The 27,064-nt window shown below is 43.3% G+C and overlaps 2 protein-coding genes across 2 annotated transcripts in view; both read left to right on the top strand.

The window, feature by feature from the left end:
- Positions 1–27,064, top strand: part of STK17A (serine/threonine kinase 17a) — a 113,187-nt gene that overhangs the window by 75,440 nt on the left and 10,683 nt on the right. The window contains exon 4 of the mRNA XM_068236362.1: positions 23,490–23,634. Within this exon, the coding sequence (XP_068092463.1) occupies positions 23,490–23,634 (145 nt within the window). The remainder of the gene's footprint in view (positions 1–23,489; positions 23,635–27,064) is intronic.
- LOC137518468 (uncharacterized) lies at positions 953–3,907 on the top strand. The gene is made up of 2 exons (XM_068236361.1): positions 953–1,439; positions 2,296–3,907. Exons 1-2 carry the CDS (start codon positions 1,413–1,415, stop codon positions 3,649–3,651), a joined length of 1,383 nt encoding a protein of 460 aa, XP_068092462.1. The 5' UTR covers positions 953–1,412; the 3' UTR covers positions 3,652–3,907.

Below are 27,064 nucleotides of genomic sequence, written 5' to 3'. Positions count from 1 at the left end.
AATCTGTAGCATATAAGTGGTGAGGTACCCCTGCACCGCTCAGATGTGATAAGTTTTCATTACAAAAGACCTACATTCTCCACGTCTTGCAAATTTCACGGTTAGTGGTGTTGCCATAAACATTACTATGTGGGACATTATTTGATGCCTTTTTTGATGTATAATAGAGCTCAAGTTTTGTCTATCTGAAAATAGCATATGCTCTTTAGACTATTCAGACAGCCTTTTGTAGAACTTGACTAACATAAGATTCTTCTGTTTGTTGACTGCACCTTGGCCTTTTTATTTTTTATTTTTTTTTAAGGTGGATACAATAGATGGATTAGTCCTGCATGTTTTTAAGGTTTTCGCTGCTTCAAGAATTCTATGTGTAGTACTAACCAACCCTAACATCTTTTATGTGTTTAGTGGGCAGGGCAATATGATCATGTGTTGCCATAATGGTCCAAAATATGGCTTTTCCTGATATATTCCTTTTACAACATCGGAAATTTTAAAAGTTTCTTATTTAATCGCCCAGCAATTTGTGGGCGTACCCAGTGTACCACCACAGAGAGGTTTTAGTTCCTGGTGTGTTCACTTAGAGGAAATGCAATCAAAATAATTTAATGGAGAAAAGTGCTTAATTTTTACAATTTATTTATAAATGATTTAACCACTTCGGGACCACAGTCTTTTCGCCCCTTAAGGACCAGAGCCTTTTTCTCCATTCAGACCACTGCAGCTTTCACGGTTTATTGCTCGGTCATAAAACCTACCACCTAAATGAATTTTACCTCCTTTTCTTGTCACTAATACAGCTTTCTTTTGATGCTATTTGATTGCTGCTGCGAGTTTTACTTTTTATTATATTCATCAAAAAAGACATGAATTTTGTCAAAAAAATGACTTTTTTCGTCCAACCCTCCAGGACAGTGACATTGAGATTTGGGCTCCGCCCCCCAGAAACAGGAAACACCCAGCGTGAGCTCTATAAATCTGTTCCCAGGTATCCACACCTCAGTTGTGTGTTTCCTTCCCTGGGAACATGAGCTCTGTAAAGGGAGCTAGCTGGTCAGCAGCCTGGGAGTGCTGAGGCTGGTAATAGTTCCCTGAGGGAGCCTGCTTCACTACCCTGGAGGGTTGGAATATTGTTGCAGCAGAAAGCTCCTTACCTGCTTAAACAGGTTTTTCCCCTCTAGCAGCCACCTGAGCGGCTGTGCGTGCTAGAGGGAGGACAACGCGGAGCAGCCCTGACGGAGGTCCTGGACGCAGCGGTGGGGGAATATCGGCTCTGCACGGAGGAAGGATGGCTTTGCCCCCAGTCTAGCGGTACTTCCGCCGACGAGTGACTTCACTTCCGCATTTTGCGCGGCTGCAAAACAGCGTTGTGTGCGTTCCTTGTGGCACTTAGCGTTTGGCCTTTGCCGAGGATGGACGCACGAAAACTTCAGGATCAGGTAAGCCGGCGGAGATCTTGTGGGGAGCCGCGTTTGATCACGGTCTGACTGGTCGCCGCACTGGTCTGAGGTTTGATTATGCTGCTCAGATGTATTTAGTCAGCATATGAATGACAGTGGCTAGATCAAGGATATTTGCTGAAGCTGTCTTTTTGTGGTGGCACATTGTTGTTTAAAACCAGTTAAACATGGATAACTGCACTGATCTTAAGTTTAATTAATAGATCAGAAAAAGCATGTTAGACTACTTGGTGATTTGATTACTTAAATGGAGCAAGATGTTTGTTACCAGTTTAAGTATTGTAAAAGTCCTGATAGTTCAGAAAAGCATTTGTTCACATGTGACTGATTGGTTTTTGTGCAGCTCAATGTGTTTTGCATAAGTAATTGTTGCTTAGCTACCTGAATGAATGTTAACTACATGGTGCATTCATTGTGGGGAGTGAGCTGGATACTGGGTCAGCTGCATATAATGTTGGATGTTTTCCTTCTAAGTTTGCAGGAGGGATTTATTGGTGCAGTATCACCAAATATATTAAGTTTAAAAAAAAAAAAAAAAAATTTTTTTCCTCTCTCTCTCCTGCAATACATTTTAGCAGCTGTATGCATCTACATTCTGTCTAGATGAGCTACACTTGAGTTGATATGCATCCTAAATTATCTGTCTGATTGCTGTACTTAAGCTTATTTTACAGATAATGATATTCCTTTTTTTGGTAAACAGCTCACTATATACACAGAGTATATATGAATAAACATCACCTCTGTTCAGGAGAGGATTTATGTGATTAATTACAGGCTTTAATGAATTATAGTAATTAATCTCATGGTATTATTCTCTTCATATGTTTTTCAGGAGACTTCGGACTTATCCGATAGCTCTAACAGGTCCAGGAGTTGCCTTGTCTGTAAGGTTGTTTTGCCAACTAGCTGGACAAAAGCATCTTGCCAAGGATGTATTACAAAGTTAATTAATGAAGAGAATACTGCCTCCTGCAAAGAGTTTATGACTACCATGAGGCATGAAATGGTAGAGACATTTAGAGCATTCAGGGAAAATCTGCCTACAGGGTCAGCTCCTGTGGTACCTCCTGTGGCAGTTATTCCCAAGGAGAATCCTAAGCCAAGAAAAGCTCTTGTAAAAACTACAAGACGTTTAATTTCTTCAGATGAAGAAGAAGAAGAGGAAATACAGGATGTTCTTCCTGGAGGACAGGTTAACAGGGATTTATCACAGGATGATATGTCAGATCAAAGTGATACGGATGAGAAACTTATGTTTTCAAGATTCAGATTTCTGGTGGAAGAGACTGATGAATTAGTGCGGGCTATTCACACTACCTTGAATATTAATCAGACCACTCCCGCTCCTGTGTCCATACATGATAAATTATATTCTGGTATGGATCCCACACCACATTTAAATTTTCCTGTACATCCCTCAACAAAAAACCTAATTAATACGCAATGGAAATACCCAGAGAAAAAACTTTTTATTTCCAGAGGGTTTAGAAAGCGATTCCCCTTTTCAGAAGAAGATGCAAAACTATGGGAAGGTTGTCCCAAGTTAGACGCAGCGTTCAGTCTAATGAATAGGGAGAATGAACTTGCTTTTGAGGATTTGGGTTTCCTTAAAGACCCAGCAGACAAGAAAATTGATTTGTCACTTAAAAAAGCTTATACAGCAGCAGTAACTAACTTTAAGCCTGCTGCAGCCACCACCTGTGTCTCTAGGACCACTTTATTATGGATAGAGAGGGTGGAAGAATTAGTCAAAACTGATGCTCCTAAAAAGGACATTTTAGAAGCTCTGAGTGTTGTTAAGAAATCTAATAATTATGTTACTGATGCTTCAACAGAGTCACTAAGAGTTACAGCAAAGACAACAGCACTAGTTAATAATGCCCGCAGAAATCTGTGGCTCAAGACATGGGACGGTAGCCAATCGTCCAAGTCTAAGGCATGTAATCTACCCTTTACGGGGGATCTGTTATTTGGCCCTCAGCTCCAAGAAGTCTTGGAGAAGACGGCAAGCAGGAAATTATCATTTCCGAAGAAAAAGAAATTCAAGCCGAATAGGCCCTTTTTTCGCCGCAATAACCAGGCGAGAGATAAAGGGGTCCAAAAAAGAAGGACTTGGCCACTTAATAAGGAAGGGCCTAGGAGGACTCCGCTGCATAAGCCAGCGGAGCCCCAAAGCAAGCACCAGTGACGCCAGGCTGAAAGTAGGGGGCAGGTTATCTCGCTTTTATCCAGAGTGGAGAAAGATAACCTCGAATCAATTCATTTTAGACCTAATAAAAGACGGGTACAAGATAAGATTCATAAAAAAGCCCCCGGTGAGATTTGTAAAGACTTTAATGCCGAAAGACAGAGAAGTCAGGATGGCATTACAGGAATTACTAAGAGACATGATGGACAGAAATGTCATAAAAGAGGTACCACCTCAGGAAAGAAACCGAGGGTTCTATTCTCGAATTTTTCTGATCAAAAAGCCAACCGGAAAATTCAGAATGATTCTGAACTTAAAACCACTAAACCCCTTTATTGTATACGAAAAGTTCAGAATGGAAACTGTGTATACGATGAGGAACTTACTGAATGCAGACGTGTTTATGGTGAACATAGATCTGACAGACGCTTATTGGCACATCCCAATCAGAAGGGAGTCTCAAAAGTACCTAAGATTCAGTGTACAAGGAGACGGTGGAGTGCTGCATTATCAATTCTCGTGCCTTCCTTTCGGAATATCTTCAGCACCAAGAGTGTTTACGAAAGTAATGGCAGAGGTGGTAGGAAATCTTCATCTCCAGAACATTATAATAATCCCTTATCTGGACGACCTATTAGTTCTAGCAGACAATGCGGTACTGCTTCAAAGAGATCTGAAGAGGGTGTTAGGTCAGTTAGAAACCCTGGGTTGGTTAGTAAATTACCAAAAGTCACATCTGGATCCATCCCAGGTGATCAAATTTTTGGGGTTCATAATAAATTCACCCCTTCAAAGACTGTTCTTGCCAGAGGACAAGGTGACAAAAGTGCAGTCGACAATAGTCAGCCTTCTAGAGGCAGACGCCATCTCAGTACGGCAGTGCATGAGTATAGTGGGTCTTCTAACCTCAACAGCACCAGCAGTAGATTGGGCAATGGCTCACGTAAGAGTTCTCCAGAACTGGCTACTGGAAAACGAACAGAAATCAGGGCGATTTAGAAAGCGTGTTATCAATACCAACCTGGGTAAAGGAATCACTGCCTTGGTGGATGGATATAAAAAATCTTCAGTTAGGAAGACTATGGCGGTCTCCTCCAACAAAGATTATAACAACAGACGCAAGTTTGATGGGTTGGGGAGCCCATGTGGACGGACTATACCTGCAAGGGTCATGGACAGACCCAGTAAGGGGAGAGTCATCCAACTTCAGAGAAATGAAGGCAGTTCATATGGCCCTATTACAAGCATCAGAGTGTCTAAAGGGGCATCATCTTCAGGTTCGTTCAGACAACATAACAGTAGTAGCCTATCTGAACAAACAAGGAGGGACAAGGTCCAGAAAACTCCTAGAAGTGTCACTGAAGATCTTAGATTGGGCAGAGCTGAATCTGCTATCGTTAACAGCAGTCCATCTGAAAGGGACATTACATCGAATGGCCGACCTTCTAAGCAGACAAAGACTGTCAAATTCCGAGCTGAGGCTCAACCCGGAAGTATTCAGAATGATAACGGCCAGATGGGGGTGGCCCGAAATAGACCTTTTTGCCAATCAGACGAACTCTCAGTGCAGAAGGTTTTTCTCTCTAGATCCGAAGGGAGCATGTGCAATAGATGCGTTGGCCCAAGATTGGATCTTCAGCAAAGCATATGCCTTTCCACCAATCCCCTTGATTCCTCTTGTATTACAGAAGTTGAAACTGTCCAGAATGACTCTGATATTAATAGCACCAGATTGGCCAAAACGATCATGGTACCCGTTGTTACTAAAAATGCTGAAAAAAGATCCTTTACTCCTCCCTCTGGAGGAATTACTTTTAGATCAAGAGGAACACAGATGGGTACATGTTCCAAATCTGCATCTAAAAGCGTGGTTTCTGAAAGGGATGTTCTGAAGTCCAAGGGCCTGTCAGACAGAGTGATCAAGACGGTTCTGAATAGCAGAAAGAAAGTAACCAGATCGATCTATTCTAAGTATTGGAAGACTTTTTTAGACTGGAAAAAGAGAAATAAAGTTAAAGACAATAAATTACCGACAATTCTTGAGTTCCTGCAAGATGGAATTGAGAGGGGTTTGGCCTTAAGTACAATTAAGGTACAAGTAGCAGCAATTTCTGTTTTCGTTGATAAGAAATTAGCCTTAGATCCCCTGGTGATCAGATTTATGAAATCGGTAGAAAGATCAAGGCCAATAGTTAAGAAATCATGTCCTAGGTGGGACCTATCTTTAGTTCTCAATGTACTTATGGAAGAGCCATTCGAACCTCTAGAAGAAATTTCGTTAAGGAATCTTACAATTAAAACCATATTCTTAGTAGCGATTACCTCTGCAAAAAGAGTAAGCGAATTAGAGGCACTAAGCAGTGATGAACAATTCTGTTCTATATTTGAAGACCGAGTGATATTGAAGACGGTAACTGATTTTTTTACCAAAAGTATCATCAGTGTCTAATAGGGGGCAAGAGATAATATTGCCTACCTTCTGCAATAAAGCAGTTCATCCAAAAGAGAAGCAGTGGCACAAGCTGGATGTAAGGAGGTGCTTACTAATATACTTAAAAAGAGTGAAGCAACTCAGGAAAACAGACAGGTTATTTGTTAATTTCACTGGAAATAAAGTGGGAGAAAAAAATGACCAAAGCTTCGATAGCAAGATGGCTCAAGGTTTGTATTGAGGAAGCTTACAAATTGAGGCAGTTGGAGTCACCTAAAGAGATCACAGCACACTCTACTAGAGCTATGGCAACCTCCTGGGCCTATAGAGCTGGGGCATCGGCATCGGAGATCTGCCGGGCAGCAACATGGAGGAGTGTCAACACGTTCGTCAGACATTACCGTCTAGATCTGATGACAGCAGGAGAACAGTCCTTCGGGAGGAAAGTTCTACAGGCTGTGGTCCCGCCCTAAGGTGGGTGATTCCTTGTTTATCATCTCAATGTCACTGTCCTGGAGGGTTGGACGAAAAAACCAGGATTACGACCTGGTAATTCTATTTTTGACAACCCTCCAGGACAGTCCTTAGTTCCCACCCGTTAAGCATCATGTATTTTGATGTGGGCAAGAAGTATTAGGGTATCCAGTATGACTAGGTTCAGGTCTTGTGCACAACTGAGGTGTGGATACCTGGGAACAGATTTATAGAGCTCACGCTGGGTGTTTCCTGTTTCTGGGGGGCGGAGCCCAAATCTCAATGTCACTGTCCTGGAGGGTTGTCAAAAATAGAATTACCAGGTCGTAATCCTGGTTTTTTAACTTTCTGTGCTGACATTTTTCAAATAAAGTAAAATTTCCTATACATTTGAGCGCGAAAGTTATTCTGCTACATGTCTTTGATAAAAAAAAAAACATTCAGTGTATATTTATTGGATTGGGTAAAAGTTATAGCGTTTACAAACTATGGTGCCAAAAGTGAATTTTCCCATTTTCAAGCATCTCTGACTTTTCTGCGCACCTGTCATGTTTCATGAGGGGCTAAAATTCCAGGATAGTACAAATACCCCCCAAATGACCCCATTTTGGAAAGAAGACATCCCAAAGTATTCAGTGAGAGGCATGGTGAGTTCATAGAAGATTTTATTTTTTGTCACAAGTTAGCGGAAAATGACAGTTTGTGACAAAAAAAAAAAAAAAAAAAAGTTTCCATTTCTTCTAACTTGCGACAAAAAAAAATGAAATCTGCCACGGACTCACTATGCTCCTCTCTGAATACCTTGAAGTGTCTACTTTCCAGAATGGGGTCATTTGTGGGGTGTGTTTACTGTCCTGGCATTTGGGGGGTGCCTAATTGTAAGCACCCCTGTAAAGCCTAAAGATGCTCATTGGACTTTGGGCCCCTTAGCGCAGTTAGGCCGCAAAAAAGTGCCACACATGTGGTATTGCCGTACTCAGGAAAAGTAGTATAATGTGTTTTGGGGTGTATTTTTACACATACACATGCTGGGTGGGAGAAATATCTCCGTAAATGACAATTTTTTTATTTTTTTTACACACAATTGTCTATTTATAGAGATATTTCTCCCACTCAGCATGGGTATGTGGAAAAATACACCCCAAAACACATTATACTACTTCTCCTGAGTACGGCGATACCACATGTGTGGCACTTTTTTGCACCCTAACTGCGCTAAGGGGCCCAAAGTCCAATGAGTACCTTTAGGATTTCACAGGTCATTTTGAGAAATTTCGTTTCAAGACTACTCCTCACGGTTTAGGGCCCCTAAAATGCCAGGACAGTATAGGAACCCCACAAATTACCCCATTTTAGAAAGAAGACACCCCAAGGTATTCCGTTAGATGTATGGTGAGTTCATAGAAGATTTTTTTTTTTTGTCACAAGTTAGCGGAAATTGATTGTAATTGTTTTTTTTCACAAAGTGTCATTTTCCGCTAACTTGTGACAAAAAATAAAATCTTCTATGAACTCGCCATTCTCCTAACGGAATACCTTGGGGTGTCTTCTTTCTAAAATGGAGTCATTTGTGGGGTTCCTATACTGCCCTGGCATTTTAGGGGCCCTAAACCGTGAGGAGTAGTCTTGAAACCAAATGTGGCAAAATGACCTGTGAAATCCTAAAGGTACTCATTGGACTTTGGGCCCCTTAGCGCACTTAGGGTGCAAAAAAGTGCCACACATGTGGTACCGCCGTACTCAGGAGAAGTAGTATAATGTGTTTTGGGGTGTATTTTTACACATACCCATGCTGGGTGGGAGAAATATCTCTGTAAATGACAATTATTTGATTTTTTTTACACACAATTGTCCATTTACAGAGAGATTTCTCCCACCCAGCATGGGTATGTATAAAAATACACCCCAAAACACATTATACTACTTCTTCTGAGTACGGCGATACCACATGTGTGACACTTTTTTGCAACCTAGGTGCGCTAAGGGGCCTAACGTCCTATTCACAGGTCATTTTGAGGCATTTGGATTCTAGACTACTCCTCACGGTTTAGGGCCCCTAAAATGCCAGGGCAGTATAGGAACCCCACAAGTGACCCCATTTTAGAAAGAAGGCACCCCAAGGTATTCTGTTAGGAGTATGGTGAGTTCATAGAAGATTTTTTTTTTGTCACAAGTTAGCGGAAAATGACACTTTGTGAAAAAAAAAACAATACATATCAATTTCCGCTAACTTGTGACAAAAAATAAAATCTTCTATGAACTCATCATACACCTAAAAGAATACCTTGGGGTGTCTTCTTTCTAAAATGGGGTCACTTGTGGGGTTCCTATACTGCCCTGGCATTTTAGGGGCCCTAAACCGTGAGGAGTAGTCTTGAACCCAAATGTCTCAAAATGACCTGTGAAATCCTAAAGGTACTCATTGGACTTTGGGCCCCTTAGCACAGTTAGGCTGCAAAAAAGTGTCACACATGTGGTATCGCCGTACTCAGAAGAAGTAGTATAATGTGTTTTGTGGTGTATTTTTACATATAACCATGCTGGGTGGGAGAAATATCTCTGTAAATGACACATTTTTGATTTTTTTTACACACAATTGTCCATTTACAGAGAGATTTCTCCCACCCAGCATGGGTATGTGTAAAAATACACCACAAAACACATTATACTACTTCTCCTGAGTATGGCGATACCACATGTGTGACACTTTTTTGCAGCCTAGGTGCGCTAAGGGGCCCAACGTCCTATTCACAGGTCATTTTGAGGCATTTGTTTTCTAGACTACTCCTCACGGTTTAGGGCCCCTAAAATGCCAGGGCAGTATAGGAACCCCACAAGTGACCCCATTTTAGAAAGAAGACACCCCAAGGTATTCCGTTAGGGGTATGGTGAGTTCATAGAAGATTTTATTTTTTCTCACAAGTTAGTGAAAAATGACACTTTGTGAAAAAAACAATAACAATCCAATTTCCGCTAACTTTTGACAAAAAATAAAATATTCTATGAACTCATCATACACCTAACAGAATACCTTGGGGTGTCTTCTTTCTAAAATGGGGTCACTTGTGGGGTTCCTATACTGCCCTGGCATTTTACGGGCCCAAAACTGTGAGTAGTCTGGAAACCAAATTTCTCAAAATGACTGTTCAGGGGTATAAGCATCTGCAAATTTTGATGACAGGTGGTCTATGAGGGGGCAAATTTTGTGGAATCGGTCATAAGCAGGGTGGCCTCTTAGATGACAGGATGTATTGGGCCTGATCTGATGGATAGGAGTGCTAGGGGGGTGACAGGAGGTGATTGATGGGTGTCTCAGGGGGCGGTTAGAGGGGAAAATAGATGCAATCAATGCACTGGGGAGGTGATCGGAAGGGGGTCTGAGGGGGATCTGAGGGTTTGGCCGAGTGATCAGGAGCCCACACGGGGCAAATTAGGGCCTGATCTGATGGGTAGGTGTGCTAGGGGGTGACAGGAGGTGATTGATGGGTGTCTCAAGGTGTGATTAGAGGGGGGAAATAGATGCAAGCAATGCACTGGCGAGGTGATCAGGGCTGGGGTCTGAGGGCGTTCTGAGGTGTGGGCGGGTGATTGGGTGCCCGCAAGGGGCAGATTAGGGTCTAATCTGATGGGTAACAGTGACAGGTGGTGATAGGGGGTGATTGATGGGTAATTAGTGGGTGTTTAGAGGAGAGAATAGATGTAAACAATGGATTTGGGAGGTGATCTGATGTCGGATCTGCGGGCGATCTATTGGTGTGGGTGGGTGATCAGATTGCCCGCAAGGGGCAGGTTAGGGGCTGATTGATGGGTGGCAGTGACAGGGGGTGATTGATGGGTGGCAGTGACAGGGGGTGATTGATGGGTGATTGACAGGTAATCAGTGGGTTATTACAGGGGAGAACAGATGTAAATATTGCACGGGCGAATTGATAAGGGGGGGGTCTGAGGGCAATCTGAGCGTGTGGGCAGGTGATTGGGTGCCCGCAAGGGGCAGATTAGGGTCTAATCTGATGGGTAACAGTGACAGGTGGTGATAGGGGGTGATTGATGGGTAATTAGTGGGTGTTTAGAGGAGAGAATAGATGTAAACAATGGATTTGGGAGGTGATCTGATGTCGGATCTGCGGGCGATCTATTGGTGTGGGTGGGTGATCAGATTGCCCGCAAGGGGCAGGTTAGGGGCTGATTGATGGGTGGCAGTGACAGGGGGTGATTGATGGGTGGCAGTGACAGGGGGTGATTGATGGGTGATTGACAGGTAATCAGTGGGTTATTACAGGGGAGAACAGATGTAAATATTGCACGGGCGAATTGATAAGGGGGGGGTCTGAGGGCAATCTGAGCGTGTGGGCAGGTGATTGGGTGCCCGCAAGGGGCAGATTAGGGTCTAATCTGATGGGTAACAGTGACAGGTGGTGATAGGGGGTGATTGATGGGTAATTAGTGGGTGTTTAGAGGAGAGAATAGATGTAAACAATGGATTTGGGAGGTGATCTGATGTCGGATCTGCGGGCGATCTATTGGTGTGGGGGGGTGATCAGATTGCCCGCAAGGGGCAGATCAGGGGCTGATTGATGGGTGGCAGTGACAGGGGGTGATTGACGGGTGATTGACAGGTGATTGACAGGTGATTGACAGGTGATTGACAGGTGATCAGGGGGGATAGATGCATACAGTACACGGGGGGGGGGGGGGGTCTGGGGAGAATCTGAGGGGTGGGGGGGTGATCAGGAGGGAGTAGGGGGCAGATTAGGGACTTAAAAAAAAAATAGCGTTGACAGATAGTGACAGGGAGTGATTGATGGGTGATTAGGAGGGTGACTGGGTGCAAACAGTGGTCTGGGGGGTGGGCAGGGGGGGTCTGAGGGGTGCTGTGGGCGATCAGGGGGCAGGGGGGGGGGAAATCAGTGTGCTTGGGTGCAGACTAGGGTGGCTGCAGCCTGCCCTGGTGGTCCCTCGGACACTGGGACCACCAGGGCAGGAGGCAGCCAGTATAATAGGCTTTGTATACATTACAAAGCCTATTATACACTGTTGCAGCGGCGATCCGGATGCCAGTAACCCGCCGGCGCTTCCGAACGGCCGGCGGGTTACGGCGAACGGGGGGCGGAGCCAGTCCCCGGCGGCTGATCGCGTCACGAATGACGCGATCGCCGCATAGCCACTCCCGCAGCCGCCCCCGCCGATGGGCGTATTGCGGTCGTTTGGGCCCAGACTTTGCCGCCGCCCATCGGCTGGGGGCGGTCGTTATGTGGTTAAGGTGCCCATAGACCTAACAATCAGGGCTGTGGAGTCGGTGTCAAGGAGTCGGAGCAATTTTTGGGTACCCGGCGTCGGCAAAAAATGCACCGACTCCTAATGAATTTAAACTGTAATCCAAATAGAAAATATGATAATGTTCTATTTCTCAGATAATAATCATAAATAAATGTGTATATATAATATATAGTAATAGCTCTGCTTAGTGAACAAAAATGAAACCAGCCAATCAGAAAATAGTTGTACTACTTTAATAAAGCAGTCCCTGTATTTTTAAAGTCTGATATACATATCTGATTGTGACTGTGTATATATGTGTACACAGGAATCTCTTATATCTACTAAATAACATCTATGCTGTAATAAAGCCTGATGTGTAGCTGTGTCACTACCGTAATAGAGATGGTCAATGAGATGGAAATAATTCTGCACTGATGCTGGTTTATGCAAATTTGCTCATAAAATCAAATAATTTGATATGTTAAAATTTTAGTTTGACTGTGAATTAAAGAGTACCTGAGACGGATGAAAAGAAAAGTTTTTTTTTTTTTTTTTTTTTTTTTGTATTCTACATACCTGGGGCTTCCTCCGGCCCTCAGCAGGCTAATCAGTCCCTCGCTGTCCTCCTCCGCCACCTCCGAATCCTGGTAATTCAGCCAGTCAGTGCAGTCCGGCCACATGCCGCTGCCACAGCCAGGACCATTCTGCACCTGCACAATAGTGCTGCGCTCATGTAGTACGCTCCAGGTGGTGGAGTGTGTGCATGCGCACTACACCCGACTGGCTCAAGTACCTGGACCCATAGCAGAAGATCCAGGTGACTGAGGAGGACAGCGATTGACTGATTAGCCTGAAGCGGGCTGGAGGAAGCCCTAGGTATGTATAACTTTAATTTCATCTCTCAGGTTTACTTTGTTACATGGTAGTACTATACATATGCCCTCCCCACAGAGCTGCAGGGAATCCACTGAGAATGCTGTGCACATTGAACACAGAGGTGTTGTCTATTACCCATAAACCTGGTTGATTGTACCTGAAGAATGTGTAATAGAGGAAGAATCTCCTCCTTCCCCTGCAGAGTACCTGCACATCACTCTTACATGTACCCACAGTTAAATTGAATAGGGCCCGATAGATGTTCGTTGTTCCTATCTGTATCTTCTACAAGTACTCTTACCAAGGACTAGTTTTAGTCTATGACTAAAAGTATTAAAGGCAGAAGATCCGCCAGATATCCAGGTTACTGGTATTGTTTAAAAGGGAATAAATATGGCAGCCTCCATATCCCTCTCACTTCAGTTGTCTTTTAAAATTCCTTAAAGCGGAATATAACCCTGCATTTCAACTTTGCTCTAAAACATTATTTACAGCATATTATATGCAAAAAGCATTTTTTTTTTACTAGACCAGCATTGGAAGGGTTAAACACAGAGGTTTTAAGTTCCGTGCAGACGTTCAGATAGTTACATTCAATTTAGTTAGATGTATCTATTGATAAACAGTTACACTCTTTGGCTGTCCTCCAAGCTCCTTCTCAGTGAGAGAGATGAGTCACAATAAACACTTAAAAGATACATATTTGTAAACAAAAAGTATCTAACTGAAGTTGGATGAGTCTGCAGAAATCTCTAGGGACTTTAAAGCCCTGTGTAACCCTTCCAATGCTGGTCTAGTAAAAAAAAAAAAAAATGCTGGTTGCATATAATATACTGTAAATAATGTTTTAGAGCAAAGTTGAAATGCAGGGTTATATTCCGCTTTATTAATGGCAGTTAAGAGATGCATTTCATGTTACATACTTTCAATCAACAAGATTGTAATATGCAAATTAGGAGTCGAAGTCAGTCGAATCCTAACTTGAGGAGTCTGAGACGGTGAATTTTTGTACCGATTCCACAGCCTTGCTAACCATTATGGGCAGATTTGACAGACAAATTTATCTAATCAAATCTGATTAGAGATAAATTTCTTTTGTTGATTCTGCCCATATCCTACAGGCCGATACCCGTCCGATTTCAGCATGAAATCTTCAGGGAATTGGCACCGTTGCTGCACCCAATGTAGAAATGTCCCCCCAGTGTGTGCATTTATACATTACCTGGCGGAGGCTGCTACAGGACAGGTAACGTATAAATGCACATACTGTGGGGCACATTTATACATGGCAGTGAGGGTTTCGTCTTGTCGCTTGTTCCTAAATTTGCCGCCGTACTGCTACACACCCGACAACCAACTTCAGCCCGACATCTTGCGGCATGCGCGTTTGACCATGCGACAAATTTCTGTCCCGAAATTGGTCGCTTTGTTTGGGCATGCACTTGGCAGCACCAATTTTCATCCAATTTGATTCTAATCATCAAATTGGATGGTCGATTGGCTGCCAAGTCACCTGACGTATGGCCACCTTCAGTCAGTGATTGGTCATTGTAAAATCTTTCATATCCCTGATTTACATTCTGAAATGTATTACATTGCGACATTTTTACTGCTGGCAGGTGATCTCTGTGGAAGGAGATGATGCATTTTTGACAGTTGGAAACAGCTGTTACTCCCCACAGTGTGTCAGTACCTAGGTGCTTACAACATACTGTGGGAGGGGTTTCACCACAATATCAGCCACACAGAGCCCCTGATGATCTGAAAAGGTAACATTTCTCATGAGAAAGGGGGCATCAGCTACTGATTAAGATGACCTTAATCCTGTTGTTACAGTTCCCTTTTACGTTGCACCTGGCATTAGTCACACAGCCTGAGTGGCTCTGGCTGGCAAAACCACTAATGACTTATTTGATAGGGTGTGTGAAGAAGGAATTAAGTTTCCCAGCTTCACTCCAATAAATGGTCAGTTGCAGATGTATATCTGTGTTTCTTTGTTTTTGTTTTTTTAGGCTGCAGTATCACATGTCCAGTTTTAAGGAACCTTTTTTTCCCACCAAAAAATTTCTAGAACGTTCATGGGTTCTGAATTTTAAGATGTTTTCTTCTCTATACTTTGTACTATACGTCAATTTAATATAATTTCTAATAGTTCTAAAGGTGCTAGTAATTTAGGTACTATTCTGATGACTTTTATTTCTAGAAAAAACTACAAATGTGATTGTCCCATATCTTTTCATCATTCTACAATAGTTTCAACATCTTTAAAGGGAACCTGAAGGGAGTAAAAATATTTAAAATAAACACATTACGTAGCTGCAAATGAATATTACATACTTGCCTCGCCGTCCAATCCTCTTAGAGGCTCACCATTTTCTTCTTACAGTGACCCCTTCCAGTTCTGACAGTATTTTGTCAGAACTGAATATACCAGTTACTGTTAGTTATATATTAGCTGCTGTCAGTTACAACTGAACGTGCAAGGTAATGTCCATGTTTCTCTATGGCTCAAGTGGGTGATATTACAGTTTAAAAGTGTGCTGACCAGGAAGCTGTTATGGGGGAATGGCCATTTTAAAAATGGAGGACGGAGAATTCCATTGATCACAGTGGACATATGGGACGCAGGAGAGGAGAAAGAGATTGAGGAGTAGACTACACGGGAGGTAAGTATGACCAGTGTATGGTTATTTTGACTTTTTATTTTCAGTTCAGGTTCTCTTTAAAAACCTTTTCGTTAGGTGCTTAGAGTTTTTTATCCTTCCTAATGCTGGGCATACACGAGTCGACCCGGTGGCTCGATTAGCCGGATCGACTCCCGCCGCGTCCCCGCGAGCACTCCTTATCTTCTGCTATATTCCCCGCTATTGTCCGCCCGCGGGGATCGAGCGGGGAGTCTATCCGGCGGGTCATCGGACCTGTCGGATATTATCAATCGAGCCATCAGCGGCTCGATTGATAAGGAGGTGTCGACCCGTCTATGCCCAGCATAAGGCTTCTAGGAATAAAAGAAACGTGCATAGAATATCTTTCGTGAACATCTTGTCAGGTTTGACAAGGTCTTCTTGAATTTAAACTGAAAGTAAACTGCTGAAAGAATGGATTTTCCCCTTCACCTGTATGAGCTTTCTTTCACTGTCTTAGGCCCAGCGCGCACCAAAACCGCTAGCAGATCCGAAAAACGCTAGAGGTTTTTAGAGCAGATTTTCAGAGCGATTCTAGGCATGTTTAGAGAGGTTTTCTAAACATGCCTAGTGTTTTCTGGACCGTTTTTGTGTAGCAGATTTCATATATTGTTACAGTAAAGCTGTTACTGAACAGCTTACTGTAACAAAAACGCCTGGAAAACCGATCTGATCTAGCATTTTTCAGAGCGGTTTACGCTTTTCCTATACTTTACATTGAGGCAGAAATGCTTCTGCAAACCGCAAAAGTGCTGCAGGACTCACGTTTGCAGTTTGCTAAAAACCTCAAACCGCTGATGGGCACCAGCCCATTGAGATGCATTAGCCAAGCGTTTTCACAGGAGGAAGCGGTTTGAGAAACGCTTCAAAAACCGCTCGGTGTGCACTAGGCCTTACTCCAGTATTAACTCCTCCCCATGCCTGCTGTCGTCTGGTGTACCACAAGTCTCTGCAGTGTTCTCCCAGGGCTCTTTTAGCTGGGTGCTACACACGGCTAATTTTGGTGAGCCCTCAGCGGTCATTGGCTCGCCTCCTCATCTTCCTATGCTGTAAGCAGACCTGCACCAGCTGTCGCGCACCACCTGGTTACATTTTCATGCCACTCGACTGGAAAACATTTTTTGGGGAAGAGCTTTGCTCTGTTCTTGAAGAACTTTTTGTTCCCATGTATACTCGAGACACCCACATCTACCTTTCATCTCCAATGTCATGTCCCATATCTCATGTCCCTGACAATTTATGGTTTTTTTTTTTTTTTTTTTTTTTTTAAATTAATATTTTTTTTTATTCATGCCATCTGGTTTCCTTAGATTGTGAGTAAAACGGAACTTCTCTTTTCAGCATCTTTCTGTTTTGTTTTTTTTTGTTTTTTTTTTTGTTTTTTTGTAGTCATATGTGTAGAGAAACTTATGACTCTACATAAGTGTAGAGAAAACCCCAGTAGCATTTACTCATAATACCCACTGCTTCGCGTTATTGGTCTATGGACTTTTATTTAAGCCTCATATTAATCATAACTACATCCTGATTCATCAATCTTAAAAATATACCCCAAATACAACCATTCTTTGCACAAGAGGCTACTAAAATGCTAATCCTATTCTGTCTTGACTATTGGAACATCCCACTCTGCACAATATCAATAAAGGCTCTTGACTCCAATCCCTTTTGATCTGATGCTTGTCTCAGCTGCCTTTCCTCCTGCTCCTCTGATTCTAGCTATCTTTGCCAGTCTCCTCATTTCCAATTACCCAGGCAACTCCTTTCCCGTTACCATTCCGCCCACAATGCTTTCATTGCACATGAAACCCTCCTGTCTTTAACTTTGGTCATATCACCCTCTCCAACATCCATGACTTCTTATGAACTTCACCCCTGTTTTGGAATGGTCATCCACATCTTGTCCACCATATTTCAAGCCTTGAAGCTTTCAAGCACAGCCTTAAAATCCATCGCTTCAGATAAGTGTACTGTTTGTAGTCACATTCAGACTCTCATCCATGTTGTGTACCAATTGTCAAGGCTCTCTTCCTCTTTCATCACCTTACCTTGTGTCTCCAATGCACTATTTTCTAGCTTGTAGGCTTAGAAGGAAGTGTCCTCCCCCCTAATGTCTCTGATTACTCGAATGTAGGCTTACAAAGGCAGAGGCCTTTACCTCCATGTTTCTGATTGCTCTAGGTTGTAGACTTTCAAAGGCAGGGTCCTTCCCTAGTGTGTCTGATCTGTTACGCCTGTTCTTTCAAATGAAATTTAATTTGCAATTCTGGATTAATTTCTTTTATATCCTCCATAAACTACGTATTAAGTAAGGTTAAGTTTTGTGCTTGGCTGTGGGTTGCTGGAGGCTCCAACTGAACTGTGCAGTAAACGATGTATGGTATTTACGGGTATCTCCTATCGTTTGTGCTAAATACAGCGCCTTGGAAATGTTGTTTTTTTTATTTTATTTTTTTTTATATGAAAATATATATTGCTCAAATAAAACCCTGGATATGATTTTGTTTCTTAGAAGCTATACTAGGTTAATAAGTCCTGAAGGACCCTGCAGGAAGGTGCATATTGGCCATTCTGTTAAACTGAAAGAGAGGGGTGGGCAATTCAAGCCACTGATTTTCCATACTTGCTGTACTGATGAAAAAATGGCGAAGGCTGTAGGATTGGAGCAAGTTTTCAAGTCTTGCTGCATGCCAGGGCGGTGGAGTCGAGCAATTTTGGGTACCTGGAGTCAGAAGTTTCATAAACTGAGTCGGATAATTTTTGTACCTACTCCACAGCCCTGCTGCATGCACATATAAAAGACTATCCTAGGGTGAAAAAAAACTGCATTCAGCAATTCTAGGACTGCAGTATGTAAAATATTTTCATGTTTGATTCGCTTCACAGGTTCACTTTAAACAGAGTAATTGATGCACACATTTGTGTTCTACGAATAGTATGGTAATTCCATTGTAATTCAGTAAGCGTGTGTGTTTTCATCTTCACAAGCTTCAGCTCTTCATTTAGTCCCCTAGTTAAAGCAGCCAAAGGATGATGTAACCGGTTACACAAGCTGTTCTCATTGTTAGACATTGCTGTAGGCCTCCTCCATTGTATTATTGCAAAGGTTCCATTCCATGTTTGCAGAAGCAGTCTCTGAGAATTTCAAAGTACTGTTCAAATTGGAGCTCCAAAGCTTTTGTTTCCTCTTCCCGGTTCATAAATGGGATCCTGAGCGGAAATTAATCTGTTTTCTAGTTATTACATAAGAATTTTTAGCAGCACATACATAACCAAGATTTCATTAGCTGCTACGTGTATGATGGGCTTGATGGGTAAAATAATTTTGCAGTTAATTTACCAGTTTGTTGTTGGTCTTAGACTGTGAAAATAAAAAGTGAGATCACTTTTTATTTTCACAGTCTAAGACTAACAACAAACTGGTAAATTAACTGCAAAATTATTTTACCCATCAAGCCCATCATACATGTAGCAGCAAATGAAATCTTGGTTATGTATGTGCTGCTAGAATTCGTAGTCTGAAAAGTGGCAAATTTGAGTTGTAGATAAATATGTTGATAAACAATCCCTCCACAGTGACCTTTGCTAGAATCTTTGAAATATGATTGCACTAAAAACATTCTGAATTACTGGTATGTGAAATCATTTCAGATACCGTATATACTCGCAAGCAAGCCGAATTTTTGACCCCCCAAAAGTGGGCCAAAAGTTGGGGGGTCTGCTTGCTTGCGAGTCATGGGTGGATAGGAGCTGTCCCTCCCCGCTCCCCCCGCGGCCGCCGCCGCTGCTATTACCTTAGGCGGCGCCGCTTCCTCTATCCTCGTCCTCCTCCGGTAAGTAACTCATTCACAGCAGCGCGCCCCCCGCTGCTGTGATGACGCAGGAAACCATAGAGAGCGGTTCCCATAGTAACGGCATCGCCGCTACAGGAAGCCGCTCTCTATGGTTTCCTCGTCATCACAGCAGCGAGAGGCGCGCTGCTGTGAATGAGTTACCGGAGGAGGACGGGGATAGAGGAAGCGGCGCCGCCTAAGGTAATAGCGGCAGCCGCGGGGGAGCGGGGAGGGACAGCACCTACCCACCCACCTACCCACCCATACTGGGGCACTATGCTAGCTATATGGGGCACTATGCTAGCTATATGGGGCACTATACAAGCTATACTGGGGCACTGTACAAGCTATAATGGGGCACTATACTAGCTATAATGGGGCACTATACTAGCTATAATGGGGCACTATACTAGCTATAATGGGGCACTATACTAGCTATAATGGGGCACTATACTAGCTATAATGGGGCACTATACTAGCTATAATGGGGCACTATACTAGCTATAATGGGGCACTATACTAGCTAAACTGGGGCACTTCACTAGCTATACTGAGCACTATACTGGCTATACTGAGCACTATACTGGCTATACTGAGCACTATACTGGCTATACTGAGCACTATACTGGCTATACTGAGCACTATACTGGCTATACTGAGCACTATACTGGCTATACTGAGCACTATACTGGCTATACTGAGCACTATACTGGCTATACTGAGCACTATACTAGCTATACTGAGCACTATACTAGCTATACTGGGGCATTTTACTAGCTATACTGAGCACTACCTACCTATACTGGGCACTATACTAGCTATACTGGGGGGATCACGCGGCCAGCGTTTCCTACCCCCGGCTTACATGAGGGTCAATCATTTTTTCCTGTTTTTTGGGGTAAAAGTGGGGGGGTCGGCTTACATGCGGGTCGGCTTGCTTGCGAGTATATACGGTACATGTGCAAGTATAGAGTTCAAGCCCTAAATCATGTTTTTTCTTTTGGTAGAAGTTTTTGTTTTTCTTATTAGTTTAACATATTAAACTGTAAATATATACTTGGGTTATAGTACATTTAGATAGCAGCATTATACAATCATTCCTGTCAGTACACAACTGAATGTGCCTAATTCACGTTTGTTTTAACCCCCTTGGCGGCCTGATTATTTCAGAGTTGTGCAGTCTTTCAGAGTTGTGCAGTCTTTCAGAGTTGTGCAGTCTTTCAGAGTTGTGCAGTCTTTCAGAGTTGTGCAGTCTTTCAGAGTTGTGCAGTCTTTCAGAGTTGTGCAGTCTTTCAGAGTTGTGCAGTCTTTCAGAGTTGTGCAGTCTTTCAGAGTTGTGCAGTCTTTCAGAGTTGTGCAGTCTTTCAGAGTTGTGCAGTCTTTCAGAGTTGTGCAGTCTTTCAGAGTTGTGCAGTCTTTCAGAGTTGTGCAGTCTTTCAGAGTTGTGCAGTCTTTCAGAGTTGTGCAGTCTTTCAGAGTTGTGCAGTCTTTTTTTTTTTTTTTTTTTTTACCAAGAAAAAGTTTATTGTATAAGGATATTAAGTACAGGCATATACAAGGTCACAGTATAATGTACAGTGTGACCTTGTTAATATTCAGTGTTAACAAGGAAGTGCACATTATTCAGAAGTTAACAGGCCAACAGCTTAGGTATTACAATGACATAGTGTATATCTGCAGGAGTACAGTAGTGGTGCAATATTTTGCACGGAAGTAATCAGACCAAGCTCATTAACTACCTCAGTGGATTTTTACAAAACATGCACAGCTGGAAATACTTGAAGATTACCGTAAGTTGAAAAACCCTGATGAGTTAGGACTGTGGAGTAGCAATAGGGGATGCAGAGGTTGCGAGCGCTTCAGGGCCCCTGGATCAGAGGGGCCTACTAGGGTCCCTCCTTAATCCATCTTATTAGCTTTTTATTGGTGCTATACTGGAAATTAACACCCCTTTATGTGCATTGCATAGTGGTAATCCTTAACATTTTCCTTACTCGAAATACAACTCTCTAACACTGCAGCTGTCTTTAATAGGTTTTGAGCCTCCATATCAATAGAGTGCTTGGGGCACCATGTAAAACTTGCATCGGGGCCCCAAGCTTCTTTGTTGTGCCACTGCTTAGAGAGGAACTGGAAGGGGTTACCAGCTAGTCTTTCACTTCTGAGCTCAGAGCTGATAACCTGACCCTGTTGACCTTCTCTTAAACTGTACATTGAGCTATGCATTGTATTTTTGGCATCCCCTACTGTGTGTATTGTGCTGTGTACTAAGGATGAACAACCAAGTTTTGAATCGGGATGATACAAAGGATGAACAGATACAAATAATGTCTCCTTGCATTAATCTTCCATGTAAATATTATGCGGATTAAACGTGGACGAATAAAAAATGACAGGAAGTTGTTTTGATTAGTTAAATTTTAACCTGCATATAATTTACTTGAAATTTGAATGTAAGCAGCAATTATTTGCATCTCATTGATCACCCCTATTCTGTTCAGTGCTACAGAAAATAGAAACAAAAATCACAACTATAGTCCACAGAAGACCCAGGGTTACAGTTCTGCTACACTACAGCTTTGCAGAGTCATCAATTCCTGTCTAGCTTCTCTCTGCACATGAGTACCAAAGCATTAGTCCTTCTTAAACTCCCTCTAGTGTATTTTTGTTGAATGCTAAAATTTACCTCAAAGGGGAAAAAAATGCCCCGAGAAGAAAGCCTCTGGATCCTAAAGATGCTTCCTCCGCCCTCCTTACCAGAAAGGATCCAGATCTGGGGCCCCAGATGATCTGCTGACAAGGGCTTGTTAGAGGTGTGCGCAGACGCAGTTGGGGGTTTCCAATGGGCTCCATAGGAAATGGCGCAGATTGGGTCTACTCTACTGCACAGACGACTCAGACTTGCGCAGTAGAGTGGAGACGATCAGGCGTGCCTATTTCCGCTGGAATCTGATCGGGAAACCGCTACTGCACCTGTGCGCACAGGGCACTGGAGTTTTTTTAGTTTACCTTTTTCTTTGAGGGAGCCAGCGCTGGATCAGGGCAGCAGAGGATGGGGGAAGCCTCCATTAAGATCTAGAGGCAAGACTGCCAGGCAACTGGTATTGCTTAAAAGTAAATATGGCAGCCTCCACATGCCTCTCGCTACAGTTGCCTTTCAAACCTGAGACAACCATAACCCCTCCCTTGGTCTATCGTCATTAAGAAAGAGCTTGTATTTTTACTGAATTTACTCTAACCACTTATGAAGTCCTTATGAAGTCCTTCAGGACTTCAATTCCTGCCTAGGGATATAGATGTTCGGCTATTGCGGTGAATGACTTTCCCGCAATATATATATTTTTTTAAAGGAGAGCGGTAGGTGTGCTCCCTTTCTGTGAACAAGAAATGAGTAGTGTAAAAGAGACTCCTTATTCTTCTGGTCCCCACAATTTAGTAAGGGGATGTTGCCAAATAACATAAGTACCTTCCCAATCATCCTTTTTGGGGGACATACATGAGAGAGAGCCACTTGGACAAAGATACTTCGCAGGGACTAGGGCTGTTTTGCTGCCCCACTCCACCCTGCAAGGGCCCATAAACATAATTTACAACCCATGTAGAGTGTTTGACTTTTTATAGGGTGGGCGATTTGGGCACTTTTTTTTTTCCAGCTGCTCACCATATGTTAACATGTCAGGAAACTGGTTGGTGTCTCTAATGCTGGGAATACACGTTTCGTTTTTGCCTTCGTTTCGATTGTGCCTTTTGTCCTTTTCGATCCCGAAATAATCGATCGTACGGTTAATATCACCACCCACGGTTTCGTTTTTTTTTTTTTTAGATTCTGATGGTTTCGTTTTTCCAATGATCGAAGGCTGCAAAGAAACGAAACGTAGTACAGGGACAGACGGCATAAACTAATATATAATCGATCTGAACAGCCATCAAGCCTACCAATGGTTCGATTAGATGGATAAAGAGAGATAATATCAAACATGTTCGATCACTAGTCGTTCGTTTTTGGGGTCTATTAATCGAAACTATAATGAGATTATGACTATTTTCACATACGTTTTCAACACTCGATTCGTTTACCAAACGAATCGAAGGCTAAAACGAAGGCAAAAACGAAACGTGTATTCCCAGCATAATGGTGAAGTTATGCTTATTGTTTTCATCTTTGTATGTGTCTTGAGTATGAACCACACATGAATACGTCGATAATAGACTCTGCAATCGATTTTTGATTTGTTTTTCTCCTCTATTTTACTTACAATAACAATCTCTCTGTTCCAACAGTGCTGCTGGTGGTGAAATCTTCAACCAGTGTGTAGCAGAAGGGGAAGAGGCCTTCAAAGAGAAGGATGTCCAGCGGCTCTTAAGGCAGATATTAAAAGGAGTTTGTTTCTTGCACAGGCACAATGTAGTACATCTTGACCTGAAGGTAAATGCAACTCAATAGGATCTGTTATAAGTTGTCTGTTGTCTCGAGTTTCTGAGGTTTCAGTTAAAGTTGCACATATGAATCTGTTATGTAATTGCGTGAGAGAACCACTTATATAGCGGAAGTACAAAAATAAAACCTCAAACAATGACTGTGTTTGTGCTCAACAGTAAAAAGATCACGTTCTCTAGTTCATTATGGAGAATTCTAAACTTCATGCCAGATACAAAAAGCTAATGCCAAGTATCTGAATTTTTTTTCTTAACCTTCACTATAGGGTCATTTCAGTATTAAGCTTCTATTATTGAATAACAATGCTTGTCTCATGGTAAGGCACCCGCCGCTCACCTATTAAGCAGCAGAGTTTACTTTAAGTCGATGAGGAGTCAACTTTGTGCCAGACTGGAATATTATTTCTGTCAACCCCCATACAGCAGCCAGAACATATACAGATGATGAATGTAAATGGACAGATGACGATTTCACTGTACCTCAAAAGGCGTACAAGTAATAAAGGTGCCTGGAAATAAGGGTGCCGCCATAGGCTGCAATAATAAAAGCTGCCAATAGAGTGAAATTTAAGCGAGGGGATGGTTCCCTGTGCTCAAATTTCTTTTGCCACTAATGGTGGCTATTATCGTTGCAGCCTATGGTGGTCCCTTTCTCTCCACTTTGCTCTATGTGCCCTTTTTTCCTGATTCGTCAAAAAGACGTTGCATGTGAATTCACAGTCTGTCTGCTTGTAAATGGTTATAGGCGTAAAGTTTAAAATAGATTGATCGACATGGATAAATCTAAGAAGGTCCTGTTTTTCATTACACCCAATTTTGTGTGTGTGTGTGTGTGTGTGTGTGTGTGTGTTTGTGTGTGTGTTTGTGTGTGTTTGTGTGTGTGTGTGTGTGTGTGTGTGTGTGTGTGTGTGTGTGTGTGTGTGTGTGTGTGTGTGTGTGTGTGTGTGTGTGTGTGTGTGTGTGTGTGTGTGTGTGTGTGTGTGTGTGTGTGTGTGTGTGTGTTTAACCTTGGCGATTAGTCACAGATACAGGGAGTGAAGGAAATCGGTGGTGATCCAATTTGGCAAAAGATTCCTCCCTGGTGTTCTCTTGCTAAGTTTGTACACACTAGATTAAACTTGTCCGAGATGGCTGAAGACCACCTTGAGCAAGAATCTAGTGTATGTTTAGCAGTCCAGATGAGTCTGTATGAGAGTTCTGGACACATTATCGTGCCAGAATGCAGCCCAACACTATTGTTCTCCTTACCACACCTGCTCTGTGCTGGTCTGTCATGTACCTTTGGTCATCCTCCCCAACGATACATGATGGTATGTGAAGTCTTCTCTTGAATGTTGACATATTGATTGTTGCTTCAGAGTGTAGATGGGACAATGACCCAAAACATACTGCAAAAGCAACCAAAGAGTTTTTGATGGGAAAGAAGTGGAATGTTATGCAACGGCCAAGTCAATCACCTGACCTGAATCCGATTGAGCATGCATTTCACTTGCTGAACACAAAACTGAAGGGAAAGTGCCCCAAACAAGTAGGAATTGAAGACTGTTGCAGTGAACACCCGGCAGAGCATCACCAGGCATGAAACCCAGCATCTGGTGATGTCTATGGGTTCCAGACTTCAGGCTGTAATTGACTGCAAAGTATTTGCAACCAAGTATTAAAGAGACCCTGAAGCGAGAATAATTCTCGCTAACGCCACTATCCCGCGGCTAAACGGGGGTCCCTTCACCCCCAAACGAGACACCCCCCCCCGCAAAATCAACGACCAAATTGGGCGTAGATTTTGCTGCTCCTATACGCAGGGTCAACGGCTTTAGCCCTGCCTCTAGTCGCATCTATCAGCGGCGCATCGCCGCCTCTCTCAGTGAAGGAAGACTGAGAGGGGCGGGGGTGAGGCGGAGATATGCGCTGAAAGACGCGCGTGGGGCAGGGCTGCGGCAGTTAGCCCTGCCTCAACCAGGAAGAGATCCCCGGCTGCACGGAGGGGATTTCGGGGGGTAAGGGACCCCCGTTTAGCTGCGGGATAGCGGCGGTTTAGCAGGGGCACACATGCCCCTGCTAACTATGAGCTCTGAAGCGAGATTTATTCTCGCTTCAGAGTCTCTTTAAAAAGTGAGTTTTATTTATGATTTTTCTGTCCCATTACTTTTGGTCCCTCATCAAATGCAAGGTACATATGCAAACTGTTGTAATTCCTACACCATTCACCTGATTTAGATGTAAATGCCCTCAAATTAAAGCTGTCAGTCTGCAGTTAAAGCACATCATGTTTGTTTCATTTCAAATACATTGTGGTTGTGTATAGAGCCAAAAAATGTTAGAATTGTGTCGATGTCACTATTTATGGACCTGACTGTACATCCATGGACTGTCACCTAAAGCAGTGCTGTCCAACTGGTGGGCCGCATCCGGCCCCCCAGGCCTCCTGCTCCGGCCCCCCGGAGTCCCCAGAGCCGAGAGGACTTTTTTTTTTTATTAGGACGGTTTTATTTTTTAAATCACTTTCCCCCATGCTGCGGCTGCTGGACTGTAAATATTTACAGTCCCCCCCCCCCCCCCCGTTCTCTCCCATGCTGCCACCTCTCACACACCTCAGATCGGCGGCAGGCAGGAGATGGCAACCAGCCAGACCGGCGCATAGCAGCCGCAAGGTGGACTTTAAGTGCTGGACGTGACCGATGATGTCACTTCCTGCATTTAAATTCACCACGCGGCTGCTATGCGCCGGTCTGACTGGCTCTGATCTCCTGCCTGCCGCCGATCTGAGGTATGTGAGAAGGGGGAAGAATGAGGGGGGGGACTGTAAATATTTACAGGCCACCAGCTGCAACATGGGGGGGGGGGGGACGAGGGGAGCGGGGGGTGTAAATATTTAAATTTAAGCAGCTGCATCATGAGGGAAAGGGTTATGGTGAAATCTGCGGCCAATCTGACTGCATTTTGTGGGGAAATCTGCAGCCAATCTGATTGCATTTTGTGGGGAAATCTGCCGCCAATCTGATTGCATTTTGTGGGGACATCTGTGGCCAATTTGATTGCATTTTGTGGGGACATCTGCCGCCAATCTGATTGCATTTTGTGGGGACATCTGTGGCCAATTTGATTGCATTTTGTGGGGAAATCTGCGGCCAATCTGATTGCATTGTGTGGAGAATTTGCTGCCAATCTGGTTAGACTTTGTGGGGAAATCTGCTACCACTCTAATTGCATTTTATGGGGAAACTGCTGCAAGGGGGGCTGGGTTGGGGAGGTCTGCCGGCCCTCCACCATGTGGTCTGGAAAAAAAACGGCCCTCCATGCCCGCAAAGTTGGACAGCACTGACCTAAAGGATAGAGTCCCGATCACTGCCAGGTGGTAGTAATCTAAGTTGCGTTTGAGGCTTTAGAATGTATTTCTTTCGTTTGTATTTTTACTGGAG

The sequence above is a fragment of the Hyperolius riggenbachi genome, chromosome 5 (genome assembly GCF_040937935.1).
Source record: "Hyperolius riggenbachi isolate aHypRig1 chromosome 5, aHypRig1.pri, whole genome shotgun sequence".
NCBI lineage: Eukaryota > Metazoa > Chordata > Amphibia > Anura > Hyperoliidae > Hyperolius > Hyperolius riggenbachi.
Note: the sequence above shows the minus strand (reverse complement) of the source record. Positions and strands in the feature narration are given on the sequence as shown.

Coding starts and splice junctions, on each gene's coding strand:
- LOC137518468 (XM_068236361.1), top strand. CDS start 1,413: ATGGACGCACGAAAACTTCAGGATCAG. Junction 1,440..2,295: donor CACGAAAACTTCAGGATCAG/GTAAGCCGGCGG, acceptor TATGTTTTTCAG/GAGACTTCGGACTTATCCGA.